This window comes from Falco biarmicus, chromosome 4 (assembly GCF_023638135.1).
Source record: "Falco biarmicus isolate bFalBia1 chromosome 4, bFalBia1.pri, whole genome shotgun sequence".
In the NCBI taxonomy this organism is placed as follows: domain Eukaryota; kingdom Metazoa; phylum Chordata; class Aves; order Falconiformes; family Falconidae; genus Falco; species Falco biarmicus.
In genome coordinates this window covers 67,029,144-67,054,624 of record NC_079291.1, presented here as the reverse complement: position 1 = coordinate 67,054,624, position 25,481 = coordinate 67,029,144, and the positions used below count along the sequence as shown (strand labels likewise).

General features: G+C 55.0%; 3 protein-coding genes across 4 annotated transcripts; all 3 read right to left on the bottom strand.

Annotated features, from left to right (window-relative positions):
* Positions 1-588: 588 nt before the first annotated feature.
* TPGS1 (tubulin polyglutamylase complex subunit 1) lies at positions 589-2,611 on the bottom strand. The gene is made up of 2 exons (XM_056338180.1): positions 2,247-2,611; positions 589-2,156 (listed from the first exon to the last, which is right to left on the bottom strand). The coding sequence occupies exons 1-2, from the start codon at positions 2,594-2,596 to the stop codon at positions 1,625-1,627; spliced, it is 882 nt and encodes a 293-aa protein (XP_056194155.1). The 5' UTR covers positions 2,597-2,611; the 3' UTR covers positions 589-1,624.
* A 582-nt stretch (positions 2,612-3,193) lies between these two features.
* MADCAM1 (mucosal vascular addressin cell adhesion molecule 1) lies at positions 3,194-13,643 on the bottom strand. Its single transcript, XM_056338174.1, has 5 exons — positions 6,434-13,643; positions 5,494-5,760; positions 5,067-5,381; positions 4,226-4,903; positions 3,194-4,052 (listed from the first exon to the last, which is right to left on the bottom strand). The coding sequence occupies exons 1-5, from the start codon at positions 6,600-6,602 to the stop codon at positions 3,928-3,930; spliced, it is 1,554 nt and encodes a 517-aa protein (XP_056194149.1). The 5' UTR covers positions 6,603-13,643; the 3' UTR covers positions 3,194-3,927.
* A 145-nt stretch (positions 13,644-13,788) lies between these two features.
* On the bottom strand, positions 13,789-24,942 carry LOC130148974 (hippocampus abundant transcript 1 protein-like). 2 transcript variants are annotated; one of them, XM_056338175.1, is made up of 12 exons: positions 24,649-24,942; positions 22,064-22,159; positions 20,752-20,814; positions 19,532-19,659; positions 18,964-19,078; positions 18,077-18,295; positions 17,225-17,338; positions 16,675-16,746; positions 16,158-16,270; positions 15,908-16,005; positions 15,190-15,356; positions 13,789-15,101 (listed from the first exon to the last, which is right to left on the bottom strand). In XM_056338175.1, the coding sequence occupies exons 1-12, from the start codon at positions 24,730-24,732 to the stop codon at positions 14,892-14,894; spliced, it is 1,479 nt and encodes a 492-aa protein (XP_056194150.1). In that variant the 5' UTR covers positions 24,733-24,942; the 3' UTR covers positions 13,789-14,891. The 2 variants fall into 2 exon arrangements, with proteins under 2 accessions (XP_056194150.1, XP_056194151.1); XM_056338176.1 differs by lacking the exon at positions 24,649-24,942 and adding an exon at positions 22,617-24,484.
* Between the last annotated feature and the right edge of the window lie 539 nt (positions 24,943-25,481).

The window sequence follows — 25,481 nt, the reverse complement described above, 5'->3', positions numbered from 1 at the left end:
CGACCAACACTAAAACCCACCCTGGATGATGGCCCTGCTGCTTCAGGTCAGCATTTAGCATGAGTAAAGTGGATTACACTTCACCAGATGGTTACATCCATCAGCCAGGAAGAAGCACTTAGCACAATTACTACACCTACGTAATTCTTTACAGCATCTCACAAGGCAGCATCTGGAATTCAAGCAAAGGCTGCTCTTGGCATGGCCCCAGCAGAGATCTCTCCGGCATCTTTGGCTCCCACTTCCCCTTGTGTCACATCCTGTCACCTGCAGTGCAGGAGTCACCCAGACCAGCTCCAGGTAGTGCCCCTGCTGCTGCCTGCGGGGATCAAAACATCCGCTCAGCAAAACAAAACAAAACAAACACCCCTAAGCATGAAGGGCATCCTCCCAGGGTTTTTGGGTTTGTGTTTTTTTTTCTTAATAGTGACTACAAGTGCTTTGCACTCCGGTACTGTCAGCCGGGTGGGCTGCTACAGGCTGCCGACATCAACCACTAAAGACAGAAACTGCCTCAAGGATCTGAGTGCTGCTCAGATTCGTCCTGGCACTACGTGCCGCCAGGCAGTAAAGAAATTGGCCACTAGAAAAATAATAAAAAGCTTTAATGTCTTACAGTAAACCAATACTTGCACAGTATAAATAATTAACAGACAAGTTCAAATAAATAACACATGGCTCAACACGCATCTCTGTTCAAAAGCAAACTACAACCTCAGGGAAGGGGGTTTGTCTTGTCTTGAGCCAGTGCTCCACATCCCCAGTCATTATTGAACCTGGAGCACTCTGCAGCTTTGCGTGAGAAGTCATTGCTCGGGTATGAGCTTTGATCTTCAGAGTCTGGACCACAGTGGCCAGAGGCGGTTGGGTAAACACTGAGTGTGCAGACAGCAAGGACACCTCATCGCCTCACAGTTTGGCTGCCGGCAGAGGCAGAACCCTTCTGGCTCGCAGCCCTTCCTGGTGAGGTTTGCTTCCCAGCCAGCCATTTCTCATCTGCTAGGCGCTGAAAATATTTTGCTTAATAAAATAATGTTTTATCTCACGCTCTGGATTAGCCCCATATTTACCTGCAAATCCTCACAGTAGTTTGTGAGGTAGATAAGCGTCATCCCCACTTCACCGGCAGGTGTGAAACAAACCCAAAAGCAGAAACAAAGTTCCCCACTGAAGCTGCTAAACATGACATTGCCGAGGCTAGGACGAAACTGCAGGATACTTGAAAGTCCAGCCCCAAGTTTACTTCATTCTGGCTCATTGTTAATGACTAATGCTGCCCCACAGCTTACAGGCCTTCTTGCAAGTCCCCACTTAACACCTAGAAAAGATGTACTAATGCCAGCTGGATTGAAAGAGCCACGGCTGGGAGAGGCACAGCGGGTAGGGACACATCCAGTGCTGGAGGAGGCCAGGCACCTGTCATGCTCAGAACAGGGATGGGAGTACAGAAACTGGGAATCTCCTGTCAGGCAGACCCAGGCTCTCCAGGCAGCGCCTGGGCAGCGCCCCGTGCTCGCCATCCAGCTTCACACCAGGGTCCGGAGCCTCCTTTGCACAAACGGCTCTGCATGGAGCACTGGAGCGGTTCAAAGCGGACACACCTGGCGCCGCACCCACCCGGGTGTTACTCAACGGGCTTCACTTTTGCAACAAACAAGGCAGTGGCTTTCTTCAGGAACTCCTCCCTGCTCATGGAGGTGCTGAGCTTCCTCTCCTGCAGCGCCCGGTCCATGGCCAGGGCCAGGCCATCCGGCCCCAGCTTGGAGCCCGCCTCCAGGTACCGCCTGGGCAGCGAGAAGTGGCCGGCACCCAGCGCATCCTCCAGCGCCCGCAGCACGGCCTGGCAGACCCTCCCGTCGGCAGCGCCGGAGCCGCCGTCTAGGACACCGAAGAGCGCATCCGCCTTGGCCGCGAACTCCAGCAGCACGAAGCAGGTGAGGACGCCGTAGCGGAAGACGTCGAAAGGCACGGCCTCGTGGTCGCGGCAGCGGACCCGCCCCAGCAGCGCCGCTGCCGCCTCCGCCGGCGCTCCCCCGTGCTGGCAGATGCGCCGCAGCAGCTCGCTGTACAGCCGCCCGTCCACGCCCGCCTTGTGCCGTCGCCCGCCAGCCCCCAGCACCTCGTAGGCCGCGCCGGCGTTGCTGTCGAAGGCCGTCCTGTCGCGACACGGCACAGACACAGAGAGGCAGCCTCACCCCCGCCCGCCCCCGGCCGCGGCTCCCAGCGCCTCCCGCCGCCGCCCGCACCTGTGGGAGTGGTGGGCCAGGCGCACGTACCACAGCGCCCGGGCCAGGCGCTGCGGCGGCCCCGGCTGCTCCGCGGCGGCCTCTCCCGCCGCGCCGGGGCTGCCCAGCACCAGCCGCTCGAAGTAGTCGGCCAGGAAGGCGACGGGCTCCTCGGGCCGCGCCTCCAGCACCTTCAGCAGCGCCTCCCGCACCATGGCGCTGACGCCGGCCCGCAGCAGGAACTCCGCCTCGCTCCCCAGCCCGCCGGCCGCCACCGCCGCCCCAGCCGGCTCCGCCAGCCCGCTGCCCGCCGCCGGGGCGGGGGCCGGGGCCGGGCCGGCGGCCGCCCGCCGCTTCTCGTACGCCGCCATCTTGGCTGCGGGCGGCGAAGGCGGGTTCCGGCCATCTTGCACCGCCGTTCCGCCGAGGCGGGAAGTTCGCGCGCCGCCATCTTGCACACTGGCAGCGGATCGCTGGGCGGGAGGGCGCGCGGGCACGCCGCCATCTTGAGTGTGGGCAAAGGAGCCGCCCCGGCAGCTGTAACGCGGCGGGGCGCCCCGGCCGCCATGGCAACTCCGGGCAGGTGCCCCGCCCTTAGCAACCGGGTGCGCGTCGATCGCTGCGGACGCTGCCGGTGCCCCGGGGCCGGTGGGGAGCGATAGGGCTCGGTGCTCGTCAGGGGTCGGTGAGGGGGCACAGGCCTGGTGCTGGTGGAAGGCCACAGGAACCAGTGCTGCTTGGGGGGCTGCAAGGCCCAGGGCCGGTGACAGGCCGCTGGGCCTGGTGAGGGGCTGCAGGGCCTGGGGTCAGTGACAGGCCGCTGGGTCTGGTGAGTGGCCGCCAGCCCTGGGGCTGGTGAGGGGCTGCGGGGCCAGTGCTAGTCAGGGGGGCTGCAGAGTCCGGTGCTGGTCATGAGCCACCAGGCCTGGGGCCAGTGAAGGGCTGCTGGGCCACCCCAGCCCCAGCCAAAAGGACACTTGCTCAGGGTTAAAAGAGAAATGATGCCTTATTGGAGTACCTCATCCCATCTGCCAAAGCACACCCTCCTTCGCCCACAACCTGGGGGATGTACACCCCCGCAGGGCTGTGTCTGACCCCTCTGCCATGGCACGATCAGTTGTCATTCTCCCACCCACCCGTGTGGGTGCCAGGAGCCTCCCCAGTGCTCAGCACCAGCCCAACATGATCCAGCCCTGGGAGCATCCCCGTCCTCCCCATCATTCCAGACATCTCTGCTGATCTCCCTTCCATCCTTCTCCTCTTGTGGTGTCCTGCAGGCAGCCCCAAGGCTCTCCTCATCGGCAGGACATACGCAGGAGCTCCTCTGAGCAGCAGGCTACGCACCCAAGAGCCAAACAGTTTGCCCGAGGCCCCCAGGGCAGCGCAGCCTTCCCCTTCACAAGCCCCTCGGTGTCCGGGGCAGCAGCAGCCTCAGGCACAGCTGAAACTTTCAAACTTTCAAAAGCAGCAGCAGCTCAGAGGTCTCCGAGTCCCAGAGTGCCTGTCCTGGGGCGAGGGCTGTTCTCTAGGGTCTCACAGCAGCACCCGCACCCCACCAGTTCTGCTGGTTCTTGCTGTGAGGGGGACAACCGGGCCCCACCAGTTCCTTGTTGTCCTGGAGGCTGGGTGAGGCCAGCAGCAGGAAGGGTGACAGCAGGGACAGGTCCGGAGGGCTGTGGACATCTGTAGGCAGCTCCTGCTCCTAGGGCAGCTCGTACTGAGACCTGAAGTGCTTCCACAGGCGATGAGACACGATGCCGGTCACAATCAGTCCCAACAGTGAGACTGTTGTCCCCATGGCAGCGGCAGGGCCCACACTGAAAACATCTGCAAAGACACGAGAAGGAGCTGTAATTGCAGGCAGACTCTGCCCACGCCAGCAAATACCGAGGGGCGAATATAACACCCCCCAGCACCGAATGTGGCACTAACACAACTCACTGCAACCCCGGCCCAAGCAACGGGGGGCACAGGAGAGGGGGCTGCAGACCACCACTCACCGTCCAAGACCATCACCTGCAGACTGACCACCTGGGAGGGGCGGCCGAGCAGAATGCACTGATAGTGGCCCTGGTGCTGGAGCTCAGCGTGGTCCAGCCGCAGCGTGGAGCTGCTGCCCGCCGCCTCCTCCCGGTACTGGGAGAGGGCCACGGGGGTCTGCAGCCAGCGGACAGTGGCATTCTCAGCGCACTGGGCGCAGCACTCGATGCGCAGGGCCTTGCCCCGTGTCCCGTTGGGTGGCAGTGACCAGATCCGCAGGCTGCAAGTGGGCGCTGTCCCCACGGATGGCCCTGTCCCCTTCTCTGCCAGGGGGGAGCCCTGGCCAACACTGTCCGCAGCTGTCCCCTGTGCCTCAGCCGGGGGGGTCATGGTGCCGGAGCCAGGGGGGGTGGTGGTGGCCAGACGTGCGGTGGGACTGCCTGTGATGAGGTCCTGGGGAGCAGTGCCCTCTGCGGAGGGGGGGTCTGTGGCAGCAGTCGGCTCCAGAATGGTCTCAGTGTCAGGCTCCCGCGGTGTGCTGGTCAGGGCTGCGGGGGGATCGTGCGTGGGGACACTCGGCCCTAGGGGCAGCGCTGCGGTGGTCATGGGCCCGGCTGCGCTGGGGGTCCCCGTCATAGCTGTCATTCTCTGGGGGCTCCCTGTGGAGGTGGCCACGGCCACTGGCTGCTCCGTCACAGCTGTGAACACAGCAGGGCACAGGAGATTTGCAGAGCGGTGCAGAAATGGAGGCTGCTCCCGTTCCAGCAAAACTGTTTCAAGCAGCGCAGGGCAGCGGGGGTCGGCTCCAGCAGACGGGGCAGCACGCGAGGCCGGGGCCCCAGCTCCCACCCCAGCACTCACCCCCAGCACTTGCCACCAGGGATGCCGCCCGGGTGAAGGTCTCCTGCTGGATGCTGAGCGTCACCTCGCACCTGAACTCCACCCCTTCTCCCACATCCTTCCCGGCCACTGGCAGTGTGGACACGATGTCAAACAGCCCCTCGTCAGTCTCCGTAACATCCAGATTTGCCTCCCCCAGTGCCTGGTCCCCCCGGTACCAGGTGAGGACCAGCCCCTGGAACGGGTACACCTGCCGGGCCGAGCAGCGCAGGCTGGCTGGCTGCCCCGGCTCCAGGGCACAGGGGTCTGCCTCCAGCTGCAGCGAGTCTGGCAGGGCTGAGAGAGGAGTTGTAGAGTCAGGCAGTGACTTTTGGCACTGCAGCCCAGGAGGAAGCAGGCTGCCTCTGGGATCCAGGGCTTTGCTGGGGAGGTGGTGGGGAATGCTTACCATAGACCTTCAGGTTGACAGTGTGCTGGTAGTACTGCCCGTGGCAGGTCCCCTGGCAGATCTTGGTGCCCTCCACGGCAACCTTGGCGCTGTCGATGTGGAGGATGCTGTGGCTGGGGAAGGAGGTGATGCTCCCCAGGTTGGTGTCCAGCCCCTTCCACTGCACCGTGCCCCCCGCGCAGGCCAGGGAGCAGTTCAGCTGTGCCGAGCCCCCGTACTGCACCACCGGCTCCCGCGGCATCACCACCAGCTTGTCAGCAGGTCGCCCTGGGTAGAGGACGGAGGAAACCGTGGCGGTTAGGGAAAGGGACAATCACCAGAGCTCAGTTATTTACCAAGCAAATGGGGTGCTGGTTCCCCATTGTGGACAGTCAGGCTCAGGTGAAAGCTCCACTCCCATCACCACAGGGGCAGCGCTGCTCATTAGCGATGGCTCGTTAGGGGTGGCCGAACTTTCCCCTGCAGCCGCTCACTGCCACCAGACACCAGGAGTGCCCCAGAACCCACATGCCAGTGGCAATTGCCAGCCCTGGTCAGCCCCGTTGCAGGCATGGCCGCTTGATCCACCCTAGCTTACCACTCAGATTTTCCAGACATTTCTTGGGAAAACGAGCCCAAACGCCTCCTCCCCCCAGTTCTCATCCTTCACCAGCATCACAGCTGCTTTGGCAGCGGCACCGCGGACCCAGGCCAGGTGCATGCTGTTGCTCACACGGCGGCACGCTTCACGGCGCTGAGTGCCGAGCTGCAGTGCCGGGATGAGGAGCGCTGTAGCAATGACACGCGTGGGGCGCAGTGGCTGTCGGGGCTTGGCAATGGGAGACCCTGGGGTCGCGTTGGCCTGTTATGCCACGTAGCAAAGCAAAGAGAGCAGCAGGCAAGGCCGGGCAGCGTGGTGGGTCAAGGGATCAGGACAGCCCTCAGCCCCCATGGCACTCACCGCTGCAGCCCTGCAGCAAGCCGAAGATGAGGAGGAGCGGAGCCGGCTCCATCACCCGCAGAGGCGGTGGCGGGGCAGGGAGGCAGCAAGGGCTGGTTTTCCTTCCTTCCCTCCTGCAGGGAGCAAACGCCGCTGTCCAGGGCTGTCTCCTTCTGGCCGCCCGCCTCATCCTCAGCCCTTCTTAAGCTCTGTAGGAACCGCCCCCACAGCACCAGCCCTGGGGCCTTCACGACTTTCCAGCCCGAGGGGTATTTCCAGAGGGAGGTTTCCAGTTTTCTTCCAAGGTCGGCTCTTGCACAACACCCAGCTCTGCAGCCAAGGGCTGTGCCAGCAGCCCCAAACCCAGGAGAGCCCTTGGCCCGAAGGGTCCCTGTGGGGCTGCGGGGACCCCCATCACCCCCGCCGGGCAGCCCTGCACAGGCACCTGCACCCCAAGATGCAGCCGAGATCCAGTTCCTTCCCGGGGTCTCACTGGGCTCCACCGTTCCCTCACCGAGCCCCTGGCAAACCAGCCCTTTTCACGCCCCCAGCACCAACAGCTGATAGGACCCATCATGGGGCTGGCTGGGGACATTTTTCTCAGACCCCCTGTCCCAAAAGTGTTTGGCACCACCAGTGAGCATGGCCAGCTGCGGCTGGCACGTGGGGCAGAGGGAGGGGAGCCCACGGCTGCAGCAGCTGCCCAGGGTACATCCCACCGGAATCCCTGTGGGAACGTGGCCTCAGGAGCTGGCAGCCCCCATCGCAGCCTGCTCCAGGACATGGGCTTTGGAGAGGCACATCCCAGGGCAGAGGGAGGAGGCATCCAGCCCAGGCTCCGGTGCTGCAAGCATTATTTATTCCCAGGACAGGGCGTTTTCAAGGATGAAAGTAAGTGTTCCTGGGAGGGTCGGTTTTATGGTGCAGATGGAGAAAGTTACCATGCGGAGGATGTTGATTACCCCACGTTATCTAGCCCCAAGGCCCTGGCACAGCCTCAGCGCCCGTCCTCTGCTTTACAGCAGGTCTGGCATCACTTCCTTGCTCCTACCCAGCTCCCCGGGAAAAGACGGGCCCGGTTCTACCCCATCCCAGCTGCCGGGCTGCGGCCAAGGCTGGGGAAGGTGCTGAGGGACCAAGGGAGGGGTCCTGCCCCTCCTGTCACAGAAGGTGGGAAGTCAGTGCTGGACCAGGCCATTTCCCATCCAGGAACTCTCCAGAGAGGCATCTCCGGGCACTTGGCGTGTCAAGCATCCTTTCGGGAGGCAAAATAATTAATCCTCTGACAGTCTGGGGGGCCTCCAGGCAAGGGAAGTGCTCTGTAAACAGCCACCATCAAATATGCACATTCAGCTGAAGGCAGGTGATTAATGGTTCTGGGGTTTTTGTTCCTTCCATCCTGTGTTAACAGAGCCGCTTCCCGGAGTTCCCAGCAGCTGCTGGAGCCCCTGGCCCAGGGATGAGTTGCATCGGCCGAGCTCTTCCCAGCAGCGAGCTCAGGATGCCTGAGGACATGGACACAGTGCCAGGATTTCACCTTCCGCTCCCGCAGCCCAGATCCACGGCACCTGCTTGATGCTCACCGCCGCCTTGCCAGTCCCTGGTCCCTTGGTGGGCGATGGGCGAGCGAAGGCCCCCGGGGGCTGCACAGGCTGCACGCCCATGGCAGTTTGCAGATCGCTAAGCACCAAGCAATGAGTTACCTCATTAGGGGAAGGAGTGCTGTGTAATGGCACCAAGGGGTTAAAGTAGGGAAATACCATCCAGGCTCACTGCTGCAGGACTTTGGGGCAGGAGGGGCAAAACACAGTTAAAAAAGATGAATTATCCAAGCCCTGGAAGCCACCCTTTGCCAGGATCTGGTGCAGCTTTCCATGGGGGGCTCCTGCAATGATGGATCAATGCTGACAGGTCCTGGGAGGATCGATCCTGGCTTTGGGGGTCTGCCAGCCACACCAGCCGCCACATCTCCTAGTGCTGGGGCCTGCGGAGCTGCGGCAGCCTCCCCCTTCGAGCCGGGGGCAGAGCGGCTACGACCATCGGGAACCGACTCCAATGTTCTCACGAGAGGCAGCTCTCTGTGAGCCCTCAGCATCGTGCCCCAAGCCCCCAGGTGCCACTCAATATTACACTTCAGGTGAGAAAAGAAAAAAAATCCACCCATAAATCAGCATCTGAACCAGAGCTGAGCACTTACGGAGCAGACCTTTTTCAAAGCAGCTTTCCCGGACCCGACATCAGGAGATGAATAGCTACCAGGAGGTCCAGCACCTTGTGACGCACTTCCTCCGGTTTGGGGCTTGCAGAGCACTTGATTCCGTGAGCACCTGGGGGCTGCCCTGGCCCCTGCCGTGCCATCAGATGGGCATCACGGATCACAAAGGAAATCAGAGCTCCGGGAACCTGATAAACCCCCAACTCCATGAGGACCAGCTCTACCGACACGGTTATCAAGCCAGGGAGAGGTCAGGGAACTCATCCAAGCTCAGAGCACTGTGATGGTGGGTCCCCAAGGTGGCTCTCACATGTTTGGCCCCCAGCTCCCCCTCCACCACCTGCTTGGGGTCTCTCCTTTAACAGACTTGGGGGACCCCCCCGCTCCATCCTGGAGACACGCACGGGCAGCTTCCCCTGCCCCGAACACGGCAAAGAGAGACCAACAGTTTGCAGACACAGAGCGGAAAGAGCCAGCTCAGGCACCGGTACAGTTTTCCACCCAACAGGAAACCTTTTGGGTCAGAGCAAAGGGAACGACGGCTTTCAAGAATCAGAAGCTTGATCGTTTTTTCCTGGAAGCTGATCATGCTTCCTCCTGAGGGGCAGGAGTAGGGGGCTCTTGCCGGGTAATGCTCAGTCCAGAGGCGTCTCTCAGGAAGCAAAACAGAGACAAAGCACAGAGAGACGAGCCCTGGCCCCCTGCACAGGATGCTGCCCGCGCTGCCGCCGCCTGGGCTGGGGTGTAACCCTGGGCTGTCATCACCTGCACTGGCCAACGCCTGACATCTGATGTGACAGGGCTGGAGGAGGTGATGAGGATGACTGGAATAACATTAAGGTTTTCTGCCTGGTGCAAAACATGGGAATCTCACCCTGGGGAAGGTCCCAGCTCTGCCCTCGCCCAGCAGCAGCCCCCCTGCAGCTGCCCACGGTGCCAAGGAGAGGATGGCCAACAACAAAATACCTTCCCTTTGTCCTCCAGTGATGCAAAGTGAGACAAGCTGAGGATTCTTTCCCAACTGAAAATGGAAAAAAAAAAAAAAAAAAAGCCCGAGTACAGAGGAAATAAATACAAAAGGCAACATATTGTGTAATAGGTGGCTTATGTCTCCAGCTCATTACAGGATACCGTCCATCAAACACCAGATCCCATCCAAGAGCCGATTTGTTTATACTACTTGTGATTATATTGTTCACTTAGTACCATCCTCAAACACCCATAGTAGCGTTTAAATGAGTAAGATAAGATCTAAATTAAGCCTGGCTGGAAATGAAGACAATAAAGCCTGGGCTGCTCAAAACCAGCACTGGGAAGAAGCTCCAGAGGCTCCAGCAGGGCAGGGGCTGGTGTGGGGCGCTGGGAGCTGGGGGACTGGCCCAGAGACCTGCTCGCCCATGGTGGCAGGGTCTGTGCAGGGCAGACCACTGGCTCCCTACCTGGCCCGACAGCATCAACGCTGCCCCTGCACGAACCACCCCAAAACAGCCGCCTCTCGCACCAGCATGTGGCCCCTTCCAGCATGATGAGCAGCGGGGCCAGGGCTCAGGATGTTTTATGCTCAAGCACCAAAGCTAGAGCTGCTACGGTACCGCTATTCTCCCACTCAGGTGGGAACCTGGAGAGCTATTTCAGGATCAACCGTGAACACGAATTGGTTCCAAGTACTTCTTACTTGAGAATACTTCAGTTTTAAGGCATCAGTAGAAATAGCTCAGCAACTCATGCCCGTTCGAGACAGGAGGTCGATATACAAGGCCTGATGTGCAGTACCCTGGAACAACCTCTTTGGCACAATTTACAAGGGTCGAGGCAAGCACAGGGCAGGCTGGAACACTGTCGCTGCAATATCAAAACCAGCCAGCTGCAACAAGGCTTTTACCCTCACAAGGTTTCAAAAGTTCATCTACTGTCCGGATTCTTCCTTCAGGCTCCTCTTCCAGCCAGCCCCTCCTCATCCCAGCCCCCTTCTTCTCCCAGCTTCTCCTGGGGCCTCTCCTTGTCTCTCCTACATCCAGGGCGCTCTCTCTGCTCCCTCTAGGTCTCTCTTCATCCAGCGCTCCTCTCCATCCAGAGCTCCTCTTCCACCTCCCTCAGAGCTATTTAACTACTCAGCAGGAACCAGCCACAGCTGCACATTATCCCCATCAGCCAGCCCACCGCCGTATATTATCAACGTTAATTAACCTGCCTTCATTCCTCTACAATTCCTCGACAGAAAGCTGCCTTGTTACCCAGGCAAGGGAAAAGGACGAGGACAGAGAACTTCAACACAACAGGAAAGCAGCAGTTTAATAATCCATCAGAGGGAGAGATTAGCCAGTTCTAAACACAACCTGAACTGAAATAAATACATTGCACTGTTAGCTTAAAAAACCCCAAAAGATATACAGAAACGCACGCAACAGTGAACTCTGAGAGCGCAGAGGTACTGCTGTTCTTCAGTGAATGCTTTTTAGAGATAATCGAAGATGTTAGCAGCCATTCAAATGCAGAGAAAATAAAAACCAGTGAAGTAAAAAGTTACTATTTTGCAAAGTTAACGGCAAAAGAGAAAGCAATGGTTTAACACAGGGGGTTTAACGCGACAAGATCAGTTTATACTCACTTGAACTGCGGCTGTTAGTACTGAAACTGCAGAAGAATTGGCAATTAAGCCAATTTTTGCCTTCTGTTTGTGACATTGCTGTTACCAACCTGAATTGTAAGTCACTGCAGACCAGTCCTGGGCATACTGATGTTAAAAAACAGCCAGGCTCAGGCACTACGCAGCAGATCAAGGGGATTTTAAGAAAAGGCTCTTTTTAAAAAAGTTGCGTTTTCATTGAAAGTAACAAAAATTGGCAAAACTAGCTGAATGCTCCATACAGATTTTCCAGTCTCCACGTGGGATGCTGCAGAATTACCAGCCCTTCAGAATGAGACATTCTTCATGCAGGTCTGGTAATTTCAGCTCCGTCACCGCTTGGCCCAAGTCCTCCTCTGTCACTTAAAGGCAGAATGGTGGGTGGGTCACATCCCTACGCTGATGGGGAGGGGAGTTACGAGGGGCTGAACCCCCACCGAACCAGGTGAGAGGAGCTTCAAAACCGTGGAAAGGAATCCCTGCCTGCTCCCAGCACCAGACACAAGCAACACCTCTGGGGAGGGCGAGCAGCCCTGTGCCACAGAGAGCCCCCCTTTCCCGCGGGGTCCACACACCACAGGTGCCCAGCAGAGCCAGGGAGCGATGTAGAAGCCACCTGTACGGTGGGAACAGTGCCCACAGCAGACCTGCTATGGCTGGAGCTGCCCAATGCTGTACCCACCCCATGGGCAGCCGGAGAAACCCCCGCTGCAGCCCACCAGTGCGGCAGGAACCCGCGGCATCACCTGGCCCTGAGCTCGGGGGCTGACAGAGTGACCAAAATGCTCCAGGTCCACGACTCACGAGCCAGGGGACGTTGGCATTGCTGGAAACTCGGGTATCGCATCACGATGGACAAGGACCAAGGAGGGAAGCTCGCCTGGATAGTTCTGTCTGAAGGGAAGGAAAGGCCGAGATGCTGCAGGCAGCAGCGGTGGTGGGAGGGAACAGGACTAGAAACACATTGGTTTCGATAAAGTATTCAATAAAGGAAAGGACTTTAAAAAATATATCTCTCTATACTTTATATCATATAAATTATGCTCATCTTTTTGTAACGTTCTGCTATATTCTACCTGTGAAGCTCCGAGCGCCTCAGCATGAATGAGGTAACGATTCGGTGTTCCGTTTCACTTCATTTGTGTGTGAGGGAAAAACCTATTTCAGTTCATTTTAATACAGTGTAAATAAACGAATCACCAGGTGTACTCGGTAAAGCTCCAGTCTTAAAAAAAGGCATTTTTGTGAGCAATACAGAGTCGGGATTGCTGCCTGGAAATTTAAGCAACTGGATTTCCTTCAGGAAAGAAGCTTGCTGTGCACACACAGTACACAGCATCCCGATAACGTATGGAAATTCGGAGCATCACCACAATGAGCTTGGGAAAACTGGAGTCGCCGCAGGTCACCCAGACTCTCCACTATCTCTCTTCTCCAGTCCTGCGATCAGATCCGCATCAGCAAACTCTCAGTAGCCGGGGTGGCTGCCCTCTGCACGGACAACAAGCTGCTCTTACGGTTCTGATTACAGGCTCAGGGTAGCAGGCTAGATTAATGCCAAAGAAACTGAATTATTTCACTTAAACATCCACCTCCAATAACTAACTGGTCCAGAAAATTGGTAAACAGACATATTATTAGTTCAGCCCAGTCTAGGCAGGCAATGGTTCCAAGCTGTGAATATCTGCCAGGTGTTTTAAGAGACCTACATGAAATTGCAACTCTCAATGTGTCCAAAGCCAACAATAACCAGCCCTCATGCTGACAAGCGCACAGAAGAGGTCGGACGCTGAATACGCCAGGAGCTCACGTCCCCTCACACCGCCAGAGCGGGGTGAGCTGTACTGCCAGGGCAGAGCAGGGGACGAACAGGGCTCTCCCCTGCTTGTGGGTCAGGGACTGAGCTCTCCAGGGTTGTCCAGTTGGGTGTTTTCCAATAAACCCAGAAGCAAACGGCATCTGCAGTCACTGCTGCACAGGCAGCGCATCAGCCACGATTACCCGCCTGCAAAGACCCGAGACAAAGGGATAGCGCTCCCTCCCTTGGGGCCCTTCTCCCCCTCTCCCAAACATGCAGAGAAGGGATCCCAGCCAGAGAATGATGGCTGTTGCACATACCCTGCTCCGAGACAGGACTATTTTTGACCACTGTCTCCTCAATTTCCTTAATAACTGATTTCTTAAGTTTTCCCAGTTTGGTCTTTACTTCCCTAGTGACTCCTCAGTGCCGTTACTTTTGGTCTTACTCAACTGAGAACAATTGTTCCCTGCCCTCTGCCAGATCTCCATGTACCTATGAACGACCAAGTGTTCCCTATACGTTTTGCCTCGGCTTCTTCCACAACACTCAAGTTCAAGTATCTGCTGCTCTCTCTAAACAGAGCTGAACGCTGCGGCAGGGGCTGCGATACCATTTTCCAACAACAGGAAAACCTTCACAATGGGCTCAGAAACACTACGTGGAATCCAAACCTGTACATTCAAATCAATTGCAATCATCACCATCAGCATCTTTCGCACTGAGAAAAACCAAGCTACAGTCATTATCTGGTTTTAATATCAGATGGCAAGAGCCTGGGGAAAAATCAACATGCTTCATAAAAGTGCTCAAGATAAACAGCTATTTCTTTGACCTTTCTCTCAGGAAACCATGCTTTATCAAAGTGCTTCACAGAGTTTAGTTGTTTCTCCAACCTCTCAGAGAACTGTATTTTCTCAACAACCCTTACAGTTCCAGAAAAAGATTTCTGAAAAATCCTTCTACCTACTACCTGTGGAGGTAGCAACAGACAAATGTTACATCAGTGTAACAAAAAAAGAAAAGCCAAACAGAAATACAAACGTTGTTGACCATCTAAGCATTTGGGATTCATGTGGTTGCCCTGCTCTCATCTGCCCATTCTCCCCCGTATCAGCTGCAACTTCACTTCTAAATTTTTCTTGGCTTCATCAGAACGTGAAGTCAGTAGAATGTTTTTTTGTTTCTTTCAGTTGGGCCAGAATAGGCAAATTCATCAGATCCTCAGGCAGCGAGGACCTGCTCACAGCCGACTGCACTGCCCACCCTCCACACGCGCCGGCGCTGGGTGTCTTTTGGAAAGGAAACCCTCTGTGTGTGACCACAGCACAGGCGTGTGGGACGGCTGTCAAAGCCTCTCCCCAGGCCCAGGTTGGTCAACTGAGCTGTGACGGGATCGGCAGCAACTACCAGCTACATAAGGGGATGGGGCAGGTAACAGATGCCTGGTTTTATTCTGGCTGGCAAGCCAGTTAGCTCACGTTAGAACAAAGACAACGCTAGCTCCTTGATTTTTCGCTGGCGAGGTGAGGATTTGGCAGGTCACACCGTGAAGTTCAGTATTCACGTACAAGGGCGGGTTTGCTTTGAGGAACTCTCCCTTCCCGTGGAGCAGCTCCATCTCTCCCCCTTCCATCAGCACCAGATGATACAATTCCACTTTTGTACCAGCTGGGTATATTTGTCTTGAAGGGAAACCCTGTTCCTTCTCATTAGCTTAGCGGCACAGTCTGTTACCTCATTTCTTCTCTCCCCCCACCCTCTCTCCCCAAACTCCCACTGGCTAAGTCCATCCTTGATCTGGAGCTGAGACGCAAGCCACGTTCCTTCTCTCCCAACCTCATACACTGCTGTCCTCAAGCAGGGGCTCCTTGCCGTCTGATCCGCCGGCCTGCGGGCTGTGGGGGTGGGTCTGGGCTCCGTTACTGTGCTTCTTGTGGCTGCCTGATCTCAGTGCAAGATTGTGTTCTGGAATGAACAAGGCGACCAGGAGCGACAGCAGGACAGAACAAGCCCCAAACAGGAACGGAGGCCCCGGGATAATGCTGCTCTGTAAGGAGAAACAGAGGAACGCTTAACGCTCGAGTGCAAGGACAGAAGCAGCCCAGCAAAGGGAACAAGAAAGCTGAAGAGGTTACCTCATCGGTAGGGTTGGCCATGTTGGGTCTGGAGGCCTTACCCAAAGTCTCCACCTCAGCCATTTCATTCAACTCCACGTGGAAAAGATAGAAGACAAAGCCATAGAGCGCCGGCCCCAGGCCGTTACACAGACCCCGAATTCCAGTGATCATCCCCTGCACCACACCTGGGGACAGAGCAAGGAAAGGCAGGTATGCCTCCAGCTTTCTGAAGAAAGTGGTTTTATTCAAGGATGCTTACGTATTTCAAGACAGGATGAAACATTCAGGTCTGGGTTGACACACACCCTGCAGACGAAATGGTTAGCTGGTGACTAGCTTCACTCAGTATCAGGTTTTACAAAAATCAGTAATGCTGGGCTTGCTGCGTTGGGGAATAAAATGAGCACGGGCACATCAAGCAACAACTTCCAACGGAACTGGAATTTAAGGCAGCCAAGTCTGAGGACTCGGGGACAAACCATGAAGCTGGCAAACGATGAAGCATCAGTCTCCTCTCCACCTCAGGCAGGCAACACTAAACACCTACGTGCATAATTTTAAGAACTCCCTCCCAAAGCATCAGCTGTGGTCAAATACTGCTAAGAAGAAAGCGACACTCCACAGGTGGCACAAGATGTTCCTGCTGGTCCCACCAATGCTCAGAATTCAAACATGCGCTGGCTCAAGCGCCTGCTGGGACAAACTCACTCGTCAGACAGATCCCTAAGCGACTCACCCTGTTGGTCGGGGTCCGCGTTCCTAGACACCATGGCACTGATGGCTGGGAAGGTGATGCTAGACATTGCAGCCACAGCTCCTGCTGCCCACATCATCCTTGGGGAACAAGGCAGCAGTTAGGAGGCAGGCTGCGGAGGGCCAGCCACGGACAAGTATCGCAGCATGGCAGCATCTATCTCAGCCAGGCAGAGGTGCCACGGAGAGAGAAGCCTGCCAATGCCACGAGACAAACATGGGCAAACTCTTACCAAGGCTGCGATCCAAACCCGTACCAGGCAAGCTGCAGGATCTGGAAGCCTAGTCCCAACAGGATGGTGTTTTTATTTCCTATCGAACGCATGAGAATTCCCAACACTACTGTCTGGAATGAAAAATAGGTGCTTTCAAAGTGCAAAGAAACATGACAACACTGGAAGACAAGAGGATGAGAGAACTCATGCTGCCGTGAGAGCGGCTGTCATGCACACGCACTCCTCCACTCTAACTTCGTGTTAGAGACCAGCCCACCCCTGTTCACGGCAGGGCACAACCCATGGACTTTTACAGAGTAACATAGGGCCACCCCGCAGTTTACCACAGTTTGTTGTTGTTCCACAAACAGCTACATTCAAAGAATAAGAGCGAGGGACCGCAGGTAGCCGTGCATGGGTCCGATGGCATCTGTGTGGCCACAGCGACTCTGACAACTCACCAGCCCCAGTTCTCAGAAATTTTGGATGTTCTTATAACCAGACTGCTAGAGCCAAGGCAGAAATTGCTTCTCACCTGAGCCAGTATAGAGAGAATTCCAACTACACCAATAAAGGCTGCCACAGTCTCCGAGGAAAAACCAATGACCTGTGAAAACACCACGGAGGGACTTTTCAGGCAAGAGCTTTCTACCGTAGGAGAAAAGCCACTCCATCAGTGTCACTGACTGTTACCGACGTTGCTTATCAGGTATTTAAACTTTAATCAACCGTACCTTCCACAACCTCCCTGCTGCCACAGGAATAAAATGGAAGATTTTCCTCTGGCTGGCAAAACAGCTTTAAATGACTGGGCTCAACTTAACCACCTGAAGGTGGCAGGGGTGGGATAGACAGGCAGACCACAAGCAAGAAGCCAAGCAAGGGTCCTGGCAATGCCTACAGAGTGGTCACCAGGCTCCCACGTTTTTTAGGAAAGCTCGAACAAGTCACTGTTTCTTACAGCTTCACTGTACTAAGCTATTGGCCAAGAGTAGCTTCCTCAGGACATGCGGCTAAGATGGTATTTGTAGATGTAGGCTGGAATTTCCTGCGTTCAGAGCCTTACCTCATCGCAAGAGACTGACCTGTCGCAGGTACAGGAAAAAGCTGGAGTACTGTCCGGCTTCAGGAAGGTAGGAGAGAAAGACTGTGATACAGATGAGCAGCACTGTAGAATCCTGACCCACCTTCCGCAAGGACTGTGGAAGGAGGAAGAGGGAGGAGAATGTAGGGGCGGGGGGAAAGGAGTTAACAGTAAATATTCTCCAGGTACAGAGACAGCAAACCCAAGCGCTTAAGTCACCATCTTATATCTAAGAAGTAAATGCTTGAATGAAACCAGACCAGCGCTTTCAGAGGAAGATGCAAACGCTGCCACAAGACACCAGACCAGGGTACAGACGCACCAACTTACACCCTAGAATGAGGAATTTTTACCTTTCAGTTTCTCAGGTTTATAGTCAAGAACTGTTTTTTCCTCAGACAGCCAAAATAATCTTCCTAGCAAGCAAAGGTTAAAAAAAAAAAAAAAAAAAAAAAAAAAAAAGAGGCAAAACTTTGCAAAGCTCATAATCATTAGCAAAGGTCCTGGGAAGCCAGGAACACAAGAGACTTCTCCTGACACAGTCTTATTGCCAAGTAATGGAAATTATATTCAAACAACTGGCAGATTTCCACTGAGAGATGCTCTTGCTTCAGGACATCTTGAACTGCTTTTAGATGGTTCGCAGCTACATGATGGTGGTTAGAAGCTTCTAGACAGCTTTAGGTACGTGCAGTCCACCATCAGCTGAATGCTGTACCTTCTATGGGGTTAATCTAAGCCTTGCCTCCTTCACCTTTTGTGGAATGCATCTGCCTTTTGAGAGAAATTAGCAGAACTCAAGCAAATACAAGCGCTTCCCAGCACGCAGAAGAAGAACAGCAAGATTACTTACAGCAAACGGGTCTGCTTGTTCCCAAGAGATTGGAGCTCCCCAAGAGACCGGGCGCATCTCTTCTGGCAGAGACTCCGGCACAGCCAGCAGGATGAAACCAATATCCAGCAAAGCAACACCTGAAGCTAGCACAACCACCAGCGTATCGCCATAGGCTTGGGAAAGGTACGCCCCAATTGCTGGGCTTGTGACCAGACTAGCAGCAAACGTGGCTGACACCTGAAAGCATAAAACATGAATACAGCCTGTCTTCTCCTCCAGAGAAACCCAAGGGTACTAGTTTTGCCACTTTTGATGGAGATAATCCAGGTGAACAGGGACTTCTTCAGCCAGAAAGATGACATGTTCTCTTGGTGCGATCTAGGCTAAGTTCTAGCAAAGGGAAATTAAAGCTATCCGAACAATTCACACGCGATACTGTCAGTAGCCCTGCAGAAAGGGCACGTTCACAGGCTACTCGTGTACATGCCAGCATCACAGCCTGGCCCCTTTCCCAGCGCAAAGAAGCTCACAGACTAGGCCGGTTTAAAGACTAAGCAACAATACAGCCGGTATTCAGATAGAAATTAGCCCTCTCCCTCTGTGCTAAACCACAAACAGAAGAACAAAGGGAGAAGAAAAAAAGAAAAAAGGGAGACTGTATTATTGGGGAAACACATATCATCTTTTCACTAAACCACATCTTTTGCTAAACCACAAACAGAAGAACAAAGGGAGAAGAAAAAAAGAAAAAAGGGAGGCTGTATTATTGGTGAAACACATACCATCTTTTCACTGATACTGTCCCCAGACTGTTCAATAAATTTTCATCCTAATTTCATACCTCTCCTACCTGCAAAGCCCCGAGTATTTCTTTCAAGAGACAAGACAGACATTCAGCTCCTTACCAAGCCATACGCCGTGCTGCGTTCATGCTCCTGTGTGATATCGGCAACGTAGGCAAAAATCACAGAAAAGGTGACAGCAAAGACTCCAGACATGGAAATGACAGCAAAATACCACCTGAAACAGGCATTGCCAAAGGCAGAGTCAGAGGGCAACCACACGATAGTCCACAGCTCCTGGATTAGAACCTCTCCCTTATTCTTCCTTCAGTCCACCCTACTTCATTGCACCAGAAAGCGCTCAGGAACACCAAGCTTCACTCTGGTGGCTCACACAGTTTTATCACTCATTTTCCCCGCACAGGAAAGAAACACCAATGTGCCCCTAGTAGTGGTAACACACCCATCAGGAGAACAGGCTCTCGGAGAGGAAAGAGAGGCTCTTTCTTCCTGACACTGATGCTCTGGTAGAACCAGGTAGGTAAATCAGTCTCTAGGCTGAGCATCCTTCTCCACCAGACGGGTTCTTCCACCTCATCCTCAAAGGCAACACCTGCAAATCCCCCCATCGCTCAGCCCTGCACTCGTTCCTCTCCTCAGAACCCCTTGGTTATCACAAGGATAAACTCACCATGGACTGATCTTCATAAGGGGAATTGGCGCACAGGTGAAGAAGACAGTGAGGAGGAGGAAGGATTTCCTGCCCCAGACATCGGAGAGAGCACCAATCAGTGGGGCACTTAGAAAAGAAAGCAGACCCTACAAAAGACAGGGTGGCAGAGAGAGATCCCTCAGTCAAATGCCAATTGTCGACAGCAAGAGCTTTTGACAACATCATCACAAGATAAAAATGTGAGGAGACAATCCATTCCTGTTTTCTACAAGCAGGCAACGTTACCAGAACAGAACAGTTCATTAAACTGCTCACATCCTTTTAGGGACAGGGAGAAGGAAAAAAAGAAAAAACCCTCCACCAGCTAGGTGCTGCTAAATGCTCCAATTACTCGCCATTCTCTGCAACTGCTCAGCCTGCAGCTGTAGTCTCCCCAGACCCTGTGCAGCAGGGAGCTGCCCTGCCAGTGCCTAAAAAGATGTTGGCACAGCTCCATCACATTAACATCTGCTGCAGTTCTAGGGAAAGCTTTCTCTTTTAGATGGAGGCAAAACAGACACAACGAAATACCATTAAGCACAAACCTTGTTCAATGCCTTTCAATGTCTTTCGAACCTGAGACAGGCAGGGAAAAGCCCTTCAGTGTGTACAGGAGTGCCCAGCTCACGTTGAAGCAAACCTCTCTGGGACCCCTTCTGAGATCCTCTTGCCAGAGCCAGGGCCTAATGATCCCTTTTGCCACACTCCCCAGTCAGAACACATGGCTTGTTTGCTACAGTTGCCTCCAATTCTGCTCTGGGAATGCTGGTCTAGTCCAAATTCACTGCACCACAGTGTACTCCTCACCTTCTGTCTGCTTCATTTCAACTTCTATTACTGACAAGTTCAGATGTCATTGATTTTTCGTTTTGTTATGTTCCTGAATATGGATACAGGGCTGATCTCATGCTGATCAGAATATTTTCAGCTGAAACACACAGCTGTTACAACCCCAAACTCACGACAACAAGCAGCATGTTGTTAACACTGCTCAGTAAAATCAACACACGCCACCCAATGTCTGTGCTCTGTCAATTCTTCATTTTGCGTCAGGTTTGCCAGTAGCACCCCAAATTGAAATAAAAACATTTATCTGTGAAATACTGGTTAACCTCAACAAATGTCACAGACTATAATGGCTTAACACTTTTTGCACTGATGGCAGATTCAAATGAAAGCCTGGAAGGAATATTCCTTACCTTGACTCCATGAATCAGGCCGTTCATCAGAAATGTATGCTGAGGAAAAGTCTGGTGTAACACCTGTGGAAAAAAAGAAACAGAACAAAACCCCAGAGCTAGCAACTCCTGCAGAACTTCCATAAGCACCTGCCAGCTCGATGCCTGGAAGAGCGGAAAACAGGGAAAATGGGAAATACACTACCAACGCCACCTCGTACCTACATGAAGAGCTCTACCTCCCCTCTCCAACACAGGCAGCCACTTTCTTTAATGCTTCCCAGGTCTACAAATTATTCCAGCATGCTTGGGCAAGGCTAAGATCATCTGAAACATGCCTTCCTCCACTCCTGCACCATCTGATTTCCCTCTGGTTTTACTTCATGCAACCACATAACTTTTCTGTTGCTCTCTCCCCCCTTTTGTACTGTCTACACATTGGATTTGCATTTTATACTGCTACGCTAATACTATTTCTAAATGCCTTTGCATAAACAAAGACTCCTGCATAGTTACCTAGAGATCAGGTCAAAAATATGCATGGCACTTTAGACACCAATGTGAGCTGGCATACCACCACCAGAAAATGAATTTCAAAAGCTGAGAACTCTTCCTGAAGTTGCCAAATCAGAAGCTTACGGCTCCTTAATTAAAGGCGAATACCCAAGATGAGATTTTAAGTTTCTTTGATAAAGCTATCCCTCTGTACCCAGCTTTATGGTGAAGTTGTCTCTGCAGCCCATGTAACTACGTTACATCTAACTCAGCCAAGTGCTGAACGAGTTACTGGTGGGCTCTCCTAGAACAAGCCTAGAACAAGTAGTTGCCAGGAAAATTGTCTCTGTGCTTTGACACACCAGACAACAATGGTAGTAGTTCAACAAAACCCTCTTTTATCCCTAAATAAGTCAGCGTAAGGTAAAAGGTGCAGTCTTCAGATAAAAAGTCAAAGCTTTGCTCAACTTGCTTTCATCGAGCTCCCAAGTGCACTTCTTTTATAAATATGTAGAAAAAAGCCAACAATAAATGACAGCAAACTACAAGTAAATTCTAGTAAATTCAGGTCAGGTCTTTCACTTCTCCCTTGAAATTCTCCAAAAGCTTTCAAAAATCTAAATCATGTTTTCTCCAAGTTAAGCTACAATAATTAAGAAAATAACTGTCCAACTCCATAAAAAATAACTATAGCTCCAGGTTCTGCAGGTACAAACCACTGCATCTTGGTTTCTGCTTCTTCTGCTCCCAAGGCCTCTGTTAAGATCTTTACGCTCGCCAACCCCAGGTGAATTCCAGTCTGCAAGAGCCAGCGTTATTTCCAGGGACACCTACTCACCGTCAGCATCGGCGTGGTCAGCAGCCCCCAGGCAAAGAATTCCAGGAAAATAACCACCACGGCGTGGTACACGCTGGGCTCTCCAATCCCCTGTCGCTGCAAAACAGAGCTCCGTAAGTAAAAAAAAACAAAACCACAGGATCCTGATCTGTGAGAGATCTGAGACGTACGTGGTTGGAGGCTGAAATGTCAACTCTGACCTAAGCCATTCCCAAGGTGATTCCACGCTGTCTAGCACAGGTGAGCTCATGCTGCAGCATCTCTCCATCCGGGGTCTACCAACACACGCCTCTCCTACAAAGCTGATTGTTTTCAAATTTTTTATCAACGAACTAGTATCTTTGACACCATTATTCTTTCTCTAAACATGACCAAATTTATCATCCTTTCAATCTTCGCCATAAGGACTTGGAAATGAAACACCTAAATTCTCTACATATTTTGACAGCAGTATGTGCACATGCTGGGAGTTTGGGAAGGCAATTTTACTCCTCAGCACCAACTCCATCCACCCAGCATGGGGGGAAAGGCACAGTTAAAAAACAACCCACACCTCGAGGCCTTGCTTATCTTTCTTTCCATAAACATTTCTCATGGCGCTTTCAGGGCAGCGTTTGTTCTGTCACTTTTCCAAGTGCCAAATCTCAGTGGCTAGTCCAGGAGGTTTTCTCCTGCCACGCAGGACACACCTGCAAAGTCACGAGCTGACAAGGAAAACAAATTGCAAGGGACGGGAGGAAAGCACACAGGTTTCAGCTGAATTTCATCAGGGAACCGCACAGGCCAAACATTTCGTAGCACACTGCGCTGTTCCACAGGAACCCATTTCTTATATTAGCAAACCACATGATCTCAACTCACCAAGAAGCGTAGTTCAACCCTGATACATTATTAATAAAACCACCTGGAATGTCTGCAATCCCTGCAAGCTTCCAGCCGCTTGAAGAGTATTCAGAAGTTAAAAAAACTTCCATCAGCTGCACAAATCTCACATTCAAAGGGATATTGGATTTGGTATGGGAAACCTCAAAATCACGGGCATTTCTTCTAGGCTAAGGGAATGGACTTCTGCATTAATTTCCTCCCAGCTGACTAACATTTCAACTCTGTGCCTGAGATACAAATTATTTAATGGACTAGACCAAAGACGTATCTGTACCAGTATCCTGCCTCCAGCATTCCCTCCCGACAGATTCTCAGGGACAGGAATTCCAAGAAACCTGGCACACGAAGAGCAATCTTCTCCCCAGTCACACCCTGCCAGGTTTTGACAAAGTAATACTGCATTTCAGATAACACAGCAGTTAAGTTACTTGAGACACAAGAGAAGGCAGCAAGAGACATTACTCTGCTGAAACCTCGTTTATGTTCACAGATTCTATTAAAAACTGTCTCCCGCCGACAGGCTAAGCCTGCTTCACAATAAAATCGACAGCATCCACGCAAGAGGTACCCTACCTGAGGGGGACACGGCCATTAAAAGAAATCAGTTTTATTGCACACAAATGAGAGAACATTTTGCATCCGAGGGAGAAGCCGCAAGGTGGCACGAAGCCAGTAATGTAAGAGTATTGGTATCATGACCCACCTTGCTCCACAAAGCAGCCCCCTCCTCTTCCATCATCCCTCCTTACCCTCTCAAGCAGTTAAACATTTCTACCACAAGACCACAACAAAATTAACAGATTCCTCTTTACGGATCGGCTCCAGATCTAACCCCTTCACTCCTTCCACTTATCAACCATCTTATTGCGTGAGGGTCCTTAAACAATTTAGGATAGTTATCTCCTCCGGAGCGAGCGGCCACCCCACCGAACCACCGCTCTAGAGGATGCACGGCTGCTGCTGGAAAATACAAAGATGCAACAGGAAAAAAAAAAGGGAAAAAGATGTAAAAAGATGTTAAAGGCTGGCGGAGAGGCCAGGGCCTCGGGACCAGAGCTACCTGCTCCCCAGGGAGCAAGGCCAGAGGGAAAGGGCTTGTGACCATCTTGAGCTCAGGCGCCCGCTCCAAAGCTGCCCATGCGGGGCCGGTGCTGTGCGGGGCCTCCCGCAGCACCGGGCTGCCCGCAGGCCCGAAGGCAAGTGGCCATCTGCACGGCCACCGTCTGCCTCCCCACGGCCACCGTGTGCCTCTACCGGCGCCTCACGGCCCCTGCGCCCGGGTAAACGGAGAGCGATCCCGACGGAGGACGGCGGCCCCGGGGCCGGCCAGGGCCGCCCCCCGAGCCGGCCAGCCCCGCGGCGGGCACCCGAGCTGCCGGCACACCCGGGGCTGCCCCGGTGGCCGGGCCCCTGCCCGCCGCGCGGCGCCCCCGGTGGGGGTACGGGGGGGGTGGCAGCCGCCAGGCCGGCACTAGGCCTCGCCCGGCTGCGCCCCCGCTCCCGGCAGCCGCAGGCTGCCCCGCACGCTGCCGCCCAGGCCCGGCCCCGGCTCCTGCCCCCGGGGGGCCTCGGCCCGGAGCCCCCGCCCGCACCCCGCCGCCGGGCCCTCACACTGCGCCTCACTCCGGTGGGCCCGGCGCCCCTCCAGGCCTCCCCGGCCCCCCCAGGCCCCGGGGGCCCCCCCGGTCCCCCGCGCTCACGCCGGCCCCGTCCCGGATGACGATCTTCTTGGCCAGCAGGACGCTGCGGTTGAGCCGCTTCTTCTTCTTCTTCTCGCCGGTCATGGCGCCGCCGGGCCGCTGCCGTTCGCCGGCCTCCACGGCTGCCCCATCCTCCCTGCGGCGGGCCGCGCCGCGCCGAGCCCGAGCCCGAGCCCGGGCCCGGACCCAGACCCGCACCGGGCGGGGGAGCGCCGGGCCCGGGGCTGCCGGCCGCGGGGGCGGCGCCGCGGGGCGAGGGCGGCGGCCCGGCTGGCGGCGGCGGAGGGCGGCCCGCCCCAGGCCCCGCCCCCAGGTCCCGCCCCGAGCCCCGCCCCGCGACCCGCTCCGCCCCCGGCGCCCCGACGACGGCGCTGACGGGCACTTCCGGCTCCTCGCCGCCTCGCCTCGCCCCCTCGCGTCCCATTGGCTGCTCCTCCTCGTCCCCGTGGGCCGAGCCGGCCGTCTATTGGCTAGGAGAGGCGGGGCGGAAGAGGCCGCGCCGTGTCGCGAACGTCACGGCCGCTGCCGGGCGCGGCGCAAGGCACGATGGGACGTGGCAGGCGGGGCAGCTCGCCGTCAGGGCCGCCGCGGCGCGGGGCATGCCGGGATGCCATGGTCCTCCCCCGTGGCCGTGGCAGCGGCACTGGCACCGGCTCCGGTAGCGGCCCGGTCGCTAGGGGACATGGCGGGGAGCGGGGGCTGCCCCATCCCCGCGTTGCCGACACCTGGCCGGCCCGGGGCAGCGCCGGCCGAGGGCTGGCACCGGGGGAAGCGGCGCGGCGCTGCCCCATCGGGGGTACGTAGGGCGCGGCCTAGGAGGGTGTCTGGCTTTG

Excerpts from the sequence above, each read along its gene's own strand:
- TPGS1 (XM_056338180.1), bottom strand. The coding sequence starts at position 2,596 with ATGGCGGCGTACGAGAAGCGGCGGGCGGCCGCCGGCCCGGCCCCGGCC. Across the intron at positions 2,157-2,246 it reads CTGGCCCACCACTCCCACAG|GACGGCCTTCGACAGCAACG; the intron begins GTGCGGGCGGCG and ends GTGTCGCGACAG.
- MADCAM1 (XM_056338174.1), bottom strand. The coding sequence starts at position 6,602 with ATGAGGCGGGCGGCCAGAAGGAGACAGCCCTGGACAGCGGCGTTTGCT. Across the intron at positions 5,761-6,433 it reads CTTGCTGCAGGGCTGCAGCG|GGCGACCTGCTGACAAGCTG; the intron begins GTGAGTGCCATG and ends TCCTCTACCCAG. Across the intron at positions 4,904-5,066 it reads CCTGGTGGCAAGTGCTGGGG|CTGTGACGGAGCAGCCAGTG; the intron begins GTGAGTGCTGGG and ends CTGTGTTCACAG.
- LOC130148974 (XM_056338175.1), bottom strand. The coding sequence starts at position 24,732 with ATGACCGGCGAGAAGAAGAAGAAGAAGCGGCTCAACCGCAGCGTCCTG. Across the intron at positions 19,660-20,751 it reads GCCTGATTCATGGAGTCAAG|GGTCTGCTTTCTTTTCTAAG; the intron begins GTAAGGAATATT and ends TGTCTTTTGTAG. Across the intron at positions 18,296-18,963 it reads GCAGCACGGCGTATGGCTTG|GTGTCAGCCACGTTTGCTGC; the intron begins GTAAGGAGCTGA and ends TTATGCTTTCAG.